The 13,038-nt window shown below is 40.2% G+C and overlaps 1 protein-coding gene across 3 annotated transcripts in view; it reads right to left on the bottom strand.

Annotated features, from left to right (window-relative positions):
• MAGI3 (membrane associated guanylate kinase, WW and PDZ domain containing 3) overlaps positions 1-13,038 on the bottom strand; it is a 372,638-nt gene that overhangs the window by 200,512 nt on the left and 159,088 nt on the right. For all 3 annotated transcript variants that reach the window (XM_069761755.1, XM_069761757.1, XM_069761756.1), the window contains exon 2: positions 9,460-9,576. In XM_069761755.1, the coding sequence (XP_069617856.1) occupies positions 9,460-9,576 (117 nt within the window). The remainder of the gene's footprint in view (positions 1-9,459; positions 9,577-13,038) is intronic.

The raw sequence follows: 13,038 nt of genomic DNA, 5'->3' as shown, positions 1-13,038 counted from the left end.
TTGTCGGCACCATTGCCTTTAGTCATACAGAATAGAAGCTGTAAGTCAAGCAGGAGGCGGCAGCATTCGGCGGGGAATAGAGCTGGAGTGACAGAGGCTTATGATCTACAGCCTTGTTTGTAGATCGATTCAAACGTAATGGAGGAACAGACTGGAAAGGTATTACTGGGCATGCCTTTCAATGAGCTACATTAAAAAAATTGGGGAGTGGGCGAAATAAGTTTAATATAATATTTATATTACAGCTTTAACCTGCTTAGACAAAAATTATCAAACGGGATTGATGGTGGGCGAACCTTTCTATGACCTGCCACACCGCAGATCACTGGCTGCAGGACATCTAGGATTTCCAATAACCATTTGTAGGTTTTCTACACCTTGCAGCTGCCATGCAATCTCTTTATTACAAACTTGTTTCTTTGATTAGTTCCTCTAAATGAATGGGGTGTAATTTCGGTCTTTTTGACCTTGCGGGAAACGGCATCAGGTCATTGCGCACTTGCAGCAGTGGCTGACCTTTACGAGCTTCTCTGTGCCATCCACATAAAGGGACGCAAAGCCATTACACTAATGGAAATGAGTCACTCAAAAACATCCCAAAATGTGTCACTGTTTGAGGAATCTGATCATGTACTAACTCTATGTGAGAAAATCAGCTTAAGCACTGTTGAAAGGGAACATTAGAGGTAATCAGGAAATGTCATTCACACTTGTACTGATTTCTAGATTATGTTATGAAGTATGGTCTTGATACCAGTTCTTTCAACCCCCCAGGATATAATTTAAAGGTACAAGGCAAAAAATAGTCAAGGGAATTAAATAGTGAAGAAATTGTGCTTAAATGATGAGTGGGAAGGTGAGCTGTTCAAATAACTGTAGGGTTAAAGAAATACCATAATTAAAAAAACATGGTTGTTTCTATCTGAATTATTAATTAATCAGTAATGCAAATCTATGTTTTTCATGTAGGGTAGGAGCTATAACGAGCAGTGCACACAGAACTGATTGCAATGTACATGCTGCCCACTAATGAGGTTCTTTTATTTCCAAAAAATGAAAAAAATCACAGTTACAAGGTAATGATAAAACAGAAGCTGCCCCTGAAAAATGAAGAAACGTAAATTCTTGTTTAATCCTTCCATGAAAGTAGTTGTCGTCTCAGGTCATTGAAGCCTCGACAGGGAATCGAACACTGTACCACCCACGAACTAGAATCTAAAAAGCTCAAAAATAGGAGTTTAAATAGATCTATGGTTCTTATTAAGACAATCCTGTCGAGGTATGGGTTCTTAGAGGCAATGCTCTACGGGGGGGGGGGGAAGGGGAAGAAAATTGTCTTAAAAGTGCCACATATTAGCAACTGTGCCAAAAATTCCATCAAGGAAAATAAGAATAATACTGCTAAGGAAATAAAAAAGGAGTGAAAACTAATGATGTTTGGGTGACCTTAAGGGGTTTGTCTCTTGACAACAATCCATGTAAATGGGTCATTATAAAGCATAGACAGAATAAAGAGGAGTTTTGCTGCTCAGAACAATACAGTGAGTGAAATAAGTATTGAATATGTCACCAATTTTCGAAGTACATATATTTCTAAAGATGCTATTGACATGAAAGTACCATCGGGTGTTGGTAACAGCCCATTCATTAAGTTATGTGTAATAATGAAAAATGGCACAGGAAAAAAGTATTGAACACATGTAGAAGTGCAGCAAGTCATGGAAAGTTATGACACCAACTAAAATCTATAGAATGCAATTCTACCACTTACTGATAAATAATACCAGCTGGTTCAACTGATGGCCTATAAAAAGGTGTTTCATTACCAAGGTGGTACATAAGAAACATCTCATGATGGGTAAAACCAATGTGCTGTCTCAAGACCTTCACAACCTTATTGTTGCAAAACATACTATTGTTATTGATTACAGAATAATTTCTAAACTACTGAAGGTTACAGTGAGCACTGTTAGGGTCATAATCTGGAAGTGGATAGAACATAATTTCACCATAAGCCAGCCAAGACTAGGTGCTCCCCAAAAGATTTCAGACAAAGGCGTGAAAAGAATTATCAGAAGAGTTGCCCAAGAGCCAAGGACTGAACAGTAATCTAGTCAGAACTGGTGCATAACCAACATTTTTTGGCCAAATCTTGTGCTAAGCATCTGATGTGTTTTTTCATAGATTTCACGAGCCATTATGCTATTCACATTTCATGTATCGCACATTTCCTTGCTTTAGTACAATTGAGTGCAGCCACTGATCTATTTGCTATGCAAGTCTTTTTTGGTTATGCACCAGTTCAGACTAGTTCGCTGTTCAGTCAGTTTACCATTACTTGCTATGTACTATTTTTTCTGACTTGAACACCCCCGCCCTTCACCATGCTGCGATTTTAACCCCTTAAGCCCCGAGGGTGGTTTGCACGTTAATGACCGGGCCAATTTTTACAATTCTGACCACTGTCCCTTTATGAGGTTATAACTCTGGAACGCTTCAACGGATCTTGGCGATTCTGACATTGTTTTCTCGTGACATATTGTACTTCATTTTAGTGGTAACATTTATTCGATATAACTTGCGTTTATTTGTGAAAAAAACGGAAATTTGGCGAAAATTTAGAAAATTTCGCAATTTTCCAACTTTAAATTTTTATGCCCTTAAATCACAGAGATATGTCACGCAAAATACTTAATAAGTAACATTTCCCACATGTCTACTTTACATCAGCACAATTTTGGAACCAAAATTTTTTTTTGTTAGGAAGTTATAAGGGTTAAAAGTTGACCAGCAATTTCTCATTTTTACAACACCATTTTTTTTTAGGGACCACATCTCATTCGAAGTCATTTTGAGGGGTCTATATGATAGAAAATACCCAAGTGTGACACCATTCTAAAAACTGCACCCCTCAAGGTGCTCAAAACCACATTCAAGAAGTTTATTAACCCTTCAGGGGTTTCACAGGAATTTTTGGAATGTTTAAATAAAAATGAATATTTAACTTTTTTTCACACAAAATTTATTTCGCCTCCAATTTGTTTTATTTTACCAAGGGTAACAGGATAAAATGGATGCCAAACGTTGTTGTACAATCTGTACTGAGTACGCTGATACCCCATATGTGGGGGTAAACCACTGTTTGGGCGCATGGCAGAGCTCGGAAGGAAAGGAGCGCCATTTGACTTTTCAATGCAAAATTGACAGGAATTGAGATGGGACGCCATGTTGCGTTTGGAGAGCCCCTCATGTGCCTAAACATTGAAACCCCCCACAAGTGACACCATTTTGGAAAGTAGACACCCTAAGGAACTTATCTAGATGTGTGGTGACCACTTTGACACACCAATTGCTTCACAGAAGTTCATAATGCAGAGCCGTAAAAATAAAAAATCATATTTTTTCACAAAAATGATCTTTTCGCCCCCAATTTTTTATTTTCCCAAGAGTAAGAGAAGAAATTGGACCTCAAAAATTGTTTTCCAATTTGTCCTGAGTACGCTGATACCCCATATATGGGTGTAAACCATTGTTTGGGCGTATGGCAGAGCTCGGAAGGGAAGGAGCGCCATTTTACTTTTCAATGCAAAATTGACTGGAATTGAGATGGGATGCCATGTTGCGTTTGGAGAGCCACTGATGTGCCTAAACATTGAAATCCCCACAAGTGACACCATTTTGGAAAGTAGACCTCTTAAGGAACTTATCTAGATGTGTGGTGAGCACTTTGACCCAACAAGTGCTTCACAGAAGTTTATAATGCAGAGCCGTAAAAATAAAAAATCTTATTTTTTCACAAAAATGATCTTTTCGCCCCCAATTTTTTATTTTCCCAAGGATAACAAGAGAACTTGGACTCAAAAAGTTGTTGTCCAATTTGTCTCGAGTACGATGAAACCCCATATGTTGGGGTAAACCCCTGTTTGGGCGCACGGGAGTGCTCGGAAGTGAAGGAGCACCGTTTTACTTTTTCAATGCAGAATTGGCTGGAATTGAGATCGGACGCCATGTCGCGTTTGGAGAGCCCCTGATGTGCCTAAACAGTGGAAACCCCTCAATTATAAATGAAACCCTAATCCAAACGCACCCCTAACCCTAATCCCAACTGTAACCCTAACCACACACCTAACCCTGACACACCCCTAATTCTAATCCCAACCGTAAATGTAATCCAAACCCTAACCCTAATGGGAAAATGGAAATAAATACATTTTTTTTTAATTTTATTATTTTTCCCTAAGGCTAGGTTCACATTGCGTTAGGGAAATCCGTTTATCGCTAGCGGATTGCGCTAACGCAATGTCTTTTTAGGTGTCGTGTTTAGTGGTCGCGTTAACGTCCCCGCTCTGGAAGATCGGGGATCGGACCTCGGGCGCGCCGCGGACGCTGCAAGCAGCATCCGAGGCGCGCCACAAAAGAACGGCATCTTGCTAGCGCGAGCCGAAAATGGCACGCTCTAGCGATGCGCTACACCCGAAAATCACATTGCTGTCAATGGGTGTGCTAACGGACCCGTTGCACGGCGTTAATTGTGACATTTTCACCGTGCAACGCTGTCCGTTAGCGTTAACCCATTAACGCAATGTGAACCTAGCCTAACTAAGGGGGTGATGAAGGGGGGTTTGATTTACTTTTATAGCGTTTTTTATATCGGATTTTTATGACTGGCAGCCGTCACACACTAAAAGACGCTTTTTATAGCAAAAAAGTTTTTGCGTCTCCACATTTTGAGACCTATAATTTTTCCATATTTTGGTCCACAGAGTCATGTGAGGTCTTGTTTTTTGCGGGACGAGTTGACGTTTTTATCGGTTACATTTTCGGACACGTGACAGTTTTTGATCGCTTTTTATTCCGATTTTTTGTGAGGCAGAATGACCAAAAACCAGCTATTCATGAATTTATTTTGGGGGAGGAGTTTATACCGTTCCGCGTTTGGTAAAATTGATGAAGCAGTTTTATTCTTCGGGTCAGTACGATTACAGCGATACCTCATTTATATCATTTTTTTTATGTTTTGGCGCTTTTATATGATAAAAGCTATTTTATAGAAAAAATAATTATTTTGGCTTTATTCTGAGGACTATAACTTTTATTTTTTTGCTGATGATGCTATATGGCGGCTCGTTTTTTGCGGGACAAGATGACGTTTTCAGAGGTACCATGGTTATTTATATCCGTCTTTTTGATCGCGTGTTATTCCACTTTTTGTTCAGCGTTATGATAATAAAGCGTTGTTTTTTTGGCTCGTTTTTTTTTTTTTTTCTTACGGTGTTCACTGAAGGGGTTAACTAGTGGGCCAGTTTTATAGGTCGGGTCGTTACGGACGCGGCGATACTAAATATGTGTACTTTTATTGTTTTTTTTTTTTAGATAAAGAAATGTATTTATGGGAATAATATTTTTTTTTTTCTTCTTTATTTGGGAATTTTTTTTATTTATTTTTTTTTTTTTACACGTGTGGAATTTTTTTTTTTAACTTTTTCACTTTGTCCCAGGGGGGGACATCACAGATCACCGATCTGACAGTGTGCACAGCACGGTGATCTGACATACAGCCGGGCAGGATTAGAGCTGCAGCTGCAGCCTGATCCTGACCCGGAAGTGCTCCCTGCAGGACCCGGATGCAGCCCCGCAGCCATTTTGGATCCGGGGCCTGCAGGGAGAAGACGCTCGGTACACGGTGAGTACATCACCGTGTACCGATCGTCTCAGGGAAGCCCGAAGGGAGCCCCCTCCCTGCGCGATGCTTCCCTGCACCGCCGGCACACCGTGATCATCTTTGATCGCGGTGTGCCGGGGGTTAATGTGCCGGGAGCGGTCCGTGACCGCTGCTGGCACATAGTGCCGGATGTCAGCTGCGATAGGCAGCTGACACCCGGCCGCGATCGGCCGCGCTGCCCCCGTGAGCGCGGCCGATCGCATATGACGTACTATCCCGTCACTGGGAATTAAGTCCCAGGTCACCTGGACGGGATAGTACGTCATATGGGATTAAGGGGTTAATTACATCCAAACACAGTTGGTTCCGACCTTCCTATGAATACAGGCTTTACCATGTTATTAGCCATAAATAAGTGTTCACACTAAGCAGTCAGGTCAGGGACCCAACCGATCCATGAGATTACCTTGACGTTTAGTGGATGGGCTCACATTTTTTGGCCAAATTTTGTGCTAAGTATCTCATGTGTTTTTTCATAGATTTCACGAGCCACTATGCTATTCACATTTTATAGCATAACGCCCAAACCCATAACCCCAAAAGGGGAGTGGGCAACACTTCATATAGCTCTAAAACATACTAGGAGCACAGAAAATCAACTGTGATCCAAGAAGTGCAGCAGACATATATTTAAAACACAATCTTTTTTATTTACACATTAATTAAAATACAAACATACATATACATAAACAATGAGGTGCCTCTATACAGCCAAACAAGAAAAGCGGACAGCTAGAGCAAAACACTAATTTCAGGAGCAGAGACCTGGGAGTATGGCTATTTAAAGTAATATCAAGTCGTCATGCATATAGTTCCCTCAATTCAACCACTACATGTGTCCATAATACAAGAAAACGGTGTGACTGGCTCCTAAATTATCCAGTCATGAATATGATCCATTGTAGTTTAAACGCCGCATATGTCCCAGTCACATAAACCAGTTACGGGTACACGACTTGCAAAGTATATAGCACACTACTCACAGTACTCATCAGGGTTCACCTACAACCACCGCCATGTAATATCTACTCTAGTTTGTACTCCGATACAATCCAGACATATTGCGTGGTATGCCCCCTGTCCCATACATATTACCTGCTCGGTATGCCCTGACGCGTGTTTCGCGTGATGCTTCTTCCCCCAGGAAGAAGCATCACGAGAAACGCGCGTCGGGGCAGGCGGATACAGCACGCCACTTTGGCTGAGCACTTTGGGAGGAGACACGGAGCAGGTAATATGTATGGGACAGGGGGCATACCACGCAATATGTCTGGATTGTATCGGAGTACAAACTAGAGTAGATATTACATGGCGGTGGTTGTAGGTGAACCCTGATGAGTACTGTGAGTAGTGTGCTATATACTTTGCAAGTCGTGTACCCGTAACTGGTTTATGTGACTGGGACATATGCGGCGTTTAAACTACAATGGATCATATTCATGACTGGATAATTTAGGAGCCAGTCACACCGGTTTCTTGTATTATGGACACATGTAGTGGTTGAATTGAGGGAACTATATGCATGACGACTTGATATTACTTTAAATAGCCATACTCCCAGGTCTCTGCTCCTGAAACTAGTGTCTTGCTCTAGCTGTCCGCTTTTCTTGTTTGGTTGTATAGAGGCACCTCATTGTTTATGTATATGTATGTTTGTATTTTAATTAATGTGTAAATAAAAAAGATTGTGTTTTAAATATATGTCTGCTGCACTTCTTGGATCACAGTTGATTTTCTGTGCTCCTAGTAGGTTTTATTCACATTTTATGTATCGCACATTCCCTTGCTTTAGTACAGTTGAGTGCAGCCATTCATCTATTTGTTAATAAGGGCTGGGGACTGATACATATGGTGTTTAAGCTGAGTTTACACAGGAATATAGCAGTACAGTAATGGAGGGGTCCAGGAGGCTTGGTTTCCAGATCGCAAATATTGGAGAATGTAAGCAACAAACCGACAGAAGGAAATAGACTGACTGAAAAGGCAAAGTAGTCAGGGTGTTGTGATGGCGGACTCAATGCTACATATTGGCTTTTGGCAACTAGCACGGATGTAGCTGACTGTGTTCCTACACGATTTCTCTTCATCTGACGGATGCTCAATGCACTGAGCACAAGAGTAAAGCTTTCCTTTGAATGGCAGATGGGAAAGGGTGCAGACTGTTTAGAATAATCAGCAGTTATCACCATAGACAGCTTGGTGGAGATACAGGACGTAATAAATATAATGGCTTCCAAACGTGCAATAAATCCTCTTGAAATAAGTACCCACATATCTCAAGGTAGAGGAACGTCTGCGGAAAGACTGGAGAAGAACCCATTAATATTTGATCCAAAATATATCTGAACTTCTTAAGACATAAGGATGGTTGGGCACACAAGTGCAGTTACCAACGAGACGGGTACAAAAAGGGTTAGCAGGACTGTAGTGTCGCAAGATTGTCAAATACAACACCGAAGAAGCAGGAGGAAAAGTCTAAAGAGAAGCAGGGATGTGGATAAACTGAGGTAGAACATCCAATAAAAACCACTCATGATTGCAATCATATGGTAACCACATCACCATATTCCTACTCTGAAGACCACCATGCACATTAACCTCTAAACCACCAGGTCATTTTCCATTTCATTTTTTTTCCTCCCCTTCTTCCAAATACGATAACTTTTTTATTTTTTTGTTTACATAGCCGTATAAGGGCTTTTTTTTTTTTCGAGGGATAAGTTGTACTTTTGAATGACACCATTGATTTTACCATATAGTGTACTAGAAAACTGGGGGAAAAAATCTAAATGCGGTGAAATTCCACAATAGGTTTTTTTAACATTTTTTTTTTTTTTTTTACCATGTTCACTATATAGTAAAACTGCCAATATGATTCTCAAGGTCTGTATAAGTACACCGATACCAAACATGTATCGTTTATTTTTATTTGTGTGGTGAATAAAAATTCAGAAATTTGTAAAAATAAAAAAATTGCATGTGTCGCCATTTTCTGAGACCCGTAACTTTTTTACTTTTCGGGATACGGGGCTGTGTGAGGCCTAATTTTGTGCGCCCAGAGCCCACATTTTAACCGATACTATTTTGGGGCACATACAATGTTTTGATCATCTCTCATTGCATTTTATTGCAAAAAAACCCACCATAATTCTGGCGTTTCCATTTTTTTCTCGTTATGCTGCTTACTGAATCTGATTGATTTATTGTATATTTTGATATTTCTCAATGCAGCGATAACCAACCGTGTATTTTTTTTTTTTATTGTTTTATTTTCAATCAGGCAAAAGTTTTATTTCCCTTCAGATTTTTTTAAAAGCTTTTTCAATTTTTTACTTTATTTAATAGACCCCTTAGGAGAATGGAAGCTGCGATAGGCCAATCGTCTATTAACGCCGGTGATCACAGGAGTATTATAATTACAGGCATGGGGGGTCATCAGCAGACACACGGCTGTCATGGCAGCCCATCAGCACCCAGTGATCACGTGACAGGCGTGCAGATTGCCGGGATGAATGACGCACCTCCGGTCAGCACGTGTTAAATCTCGCTGCCTGCGATTGACAGTGGGATTTAACTGTTAATAGCAGCGGGCCGAGCACCGCTCAACCCAATGACTAGGCATGTGATGGCTGATAACTATGGTGGAATATTTCTTATGCTTTGCTGTTGAGCTAAAAGTTGGGTCACTTTAGTAGAATTCTAGACATAATCCATTTTTGGACATTATTGGTACTCACAGGGTATCGTCCTTAGGTAAAGGTTATCTCTGATCACTTGCTGCAGCTTATGGTCTATGGATCCCTTCTGGAACTGTAGGCTCAGGTAGTGACGAAGATCTTTATTAATAACTTTACCTGTAAAAAGAAAAGAAACCTTGTTAACATTTAGACATCCACTTAACTTGTTTCCACCAAGAGCAATTTGTTTGACAGTGCCCTGGTCTGGTGCACAGGCCGGTCATCCATGGCAGCCTGTCTTCACTTCTGAGCTTGGCATCCAGGGTGGCACTGGGGCTTAATATCGTCTCCGGCACCTCACAAGTCCTGATGACTTGGCCACAGAAGAAGTCAAGACCTAGAAAGCGCTAGAGGTGTCCAAGATGTGGGTAGTAGTGAAGACCGGCCTCTACGGAGGACTGGACACCGAACCAGGACAGTGTCAATCAAATTGCCCAACTCGGATTAACAGCATAAAACATCTATAGACACTTGAATGAATATTTCCTTAAAAGAAGTTGTCTAGGATTAGAAAATAGATTCATCTGTCTTCCCCAAAGCACGGCTCTAGGCCTTGTCTGATAATGCAGTTCATTCTCATGTAAGTAGAGGGGGTGGATTGGCGTCCTTTCCGTGATTTAAGAATCCATCTTTAATCCTGGATACCTCCTACTTCTACATTTCTGGCTGCTTCTGAGGGAAGTTATGGAGTAATAAATATGGGCCGGTATCGTTCACCTAAAAAAATAAAATCGGTCTTGCTTCTCAGTGGTCTAGGTAGACATTTTAAGTCAATAAATGGTTTTATTTCAAGCACTTTACTAATGCCTTGATGGGCTTGATTTCTTATCTTGAAGAATAAGAAAAGTAGATCTAGAGAGGAAACTTGACAGGAGCAAACCCGCCTCCCTATGAAGAACACATGTAGCAGAACGTGCATGTTTATAGGGGGAGAAGAAGCCAGAAGAGAGAACTGTTGGAGAAACAAGTTGACAAGTTTGAGGTACATGACAAGCCTTAGACTTGAGAGAGCATAGGGGAAATTTAGAAAGGAATCAGGATTAGGATTTTACCACCTAATCTGAGAGCAGCATAATGTAGGGCCAAAGATACTGATTCCAGCGATGTGTCACTTACCGGGCTGCTTGCTGTAGTATTGGTAAAATCACAGTTTAATCATCAGGAGATTGTCACTAGAGGACTAGTAAATCTGCTATGATGTATTCCTCCATATTCATTACCTCTGTATAACTTCGCCTCAGCACTGATTGGCAGATTATTATTATTATTATTATTATTATTATTATTATTATTATTATTATTATTTATATAGCACCATTAATTCCATGGTGCTGTACATGAGAAGGGGTTACATCAAAATACAAATATCACTTACAGTAAACAAAACTAACAGACAGACCGATACAGAGGGGAGAGGACCCTGCCCTTGCGGGCTTACATTCTTTCTGTGTACACTGTACTTTGGCAGAAAGCTGCTAATTAGTGGAGTGAGTGGGGTTATACAGAGCTCTAAAGGCAGCTAACTGCTCGATCTGCAGCACATAAAACAGTGATTTTATCAAAATGACAGCAAACGCCTCAGTAGTGATGCATCGCTGGAATCAGGGTCTGTGCCCCTACATTATGCTGCTCTAAGACTGAGTACCACAATTTCCCCTTTAAATCTTACTTGTAATTCTAATTTATAACTTCACACATGATTTCTTCATTTTTTCACTCATATAACTTTAGGCGAATTTAAAAGGGACACCATCATTAAGAATGGCATACAAATTACGGTAAATCAGGTTTGTGTGTAAACTGCCGTTTTGTTTTGGTTTTTTTATGACACTTTTTTTTAACAGAGCATAAACTTAATTAAAAAGAAAAATTACTAATCTTTCAATTTTCACACTGGCCACTGGGTAATTTTAAACTCATACTACTTGTTTCAGGAAACAACACCTGTACATTGCCACAATGGTCAAACTCCAAACTTATATTTTATATTGAAGTGTCTAATGAACCTGTGGAAAGGTCATTGTAAAGGGAGAAGGAGCATGGTCAGCTGTGACATCGCCTATTGTCAATGGTGGTTTCTGCCTTATCACCTGTATATAGAGGTGTTACCTGTATTCCTAACCCTAGTAATAAGAAAATTCCAGAACAGTATTCCTGAAAAAAAAAAAAAAAGAAAAGAAATCTGAGTCTAATGCCCCTGTGGACACTGAAAATTGCATTATTACAATTTTTTTTAAAATAAAGATTGTGATATCAAAAAAATTGAATTTTTTTTTTTAAATACATGCAACACAAAAACCTCATTTAAACAATAGGTAATTTTCTTATAACAGCTTCCCATTAGACATGACCTTTATTTGTTGGCTTATTTGCAGGATCTTATCACTATAACATACTCAATACCCAGTAAAAATACTAAACAAAACATGGTCTCTCCAATACATAACAATGAAATGCACTGAGGCAGCGACATAGTCCTTTCCGAATATTGCCAAAGGAGGAAAACAGCTGTTCTCTATAATAAAGTCAGAGCTAATCTAGTTAACATTCCCGACACTCTAGATAGAAATGTAGCAGCAGTATTGCAGGTTACTTACTCACCGACTTTCTTTTTTTTTAGCCAATTTAGTCATTTTCATGTTTCCTTTACATGTGCGCTGCCCTGCTTCGCTCTATAGAGATTTAATGTAAGAACTTCCTTTTGTGCAAGATAAAGCCTCAAAAGATTTGTAGTGAATACATCTCAGCCCCAGCATTGTATATGGACCTATTTCTGGAATGCATGCCTCCCAATGGGCTCCATTTGTCAGATCACGTCAAGCTAGTGAACATTTGACAAACTTCCAGATAGCTGAATCACTGCCATGTCTTTTGATTGTGGTCATGAATCAAAACCTGAAGAGCATAGTGAGAAACCTATTTTATTCTGGAAGATGGCAGCCAAATATATCAACTGTGCAGAGCTTGCAAATGTTTTACATAACGCGGTAGAAAGATATAGACTTAATGACTTCCCAACGTGCGCCATGGACCTGAACTGTTCCATCAACCATTGCCCAATTGCTAAAATATATGGTTAAGAGGTTAATGAACACGAAGATGTGCTAATTACAAAAAAAGTCTCTGCAATTCTTTAATATTTTCCTTTCCTCCTTTTATCGAATTCTACCAAAAAATAGGAGCAAAAAGGGTGACTCAGTGCTTCTCTACGGTGCGTGGAGGCCAGTATTGAAATCCGACCAAGGGCAACAACCTCATGGAGATTTATGTTCTCCCCATTTTGAGTTTCCTTTTGCTTCTCAACCCGTTCCACACCGTTTCCACCCTCAATGACTGAATGGTGGAGCAGAGTTTGTGGATGTAGAATTCCACTGCCACGTACAGACAATATGCCAACTATTCAAGGAGTCCATTGGGTCTCCCCTTCTTCCAGGAACTTCCAAGACATTCTAGAAAGAGTTGACAGTTGGTGTGAATCAATTTCGTACGACCCATCGGCCAAGTCAGTAATCTGTGGCCACTGATCAGTAGTCATAAGAATCACCACTTGCCTGAAGGCATCTGTGACTCTTCTTTTGA

The sequence above is a fragment of the Ranitomeya imitator genome, chromosome 3 (assembly GCF_032444005.1).
Source record: "Ranitomeya imitator isolate aRanImi1 chromosome 3, aRanImi1.pri, whole genome shotgun sequence".
Taxonomy (NCBI): domain Eukaryota; kingdom Metazoa; phylum Chordata; class Amphibia; order Anura; family Dendrobatidae; genus Ranitomeya; species Ranitomeya imitator.
Note: the sequence above shows the minus strand (reverse complement) of the source record. Positions and strands in the feature narration are given on the sequence as shown.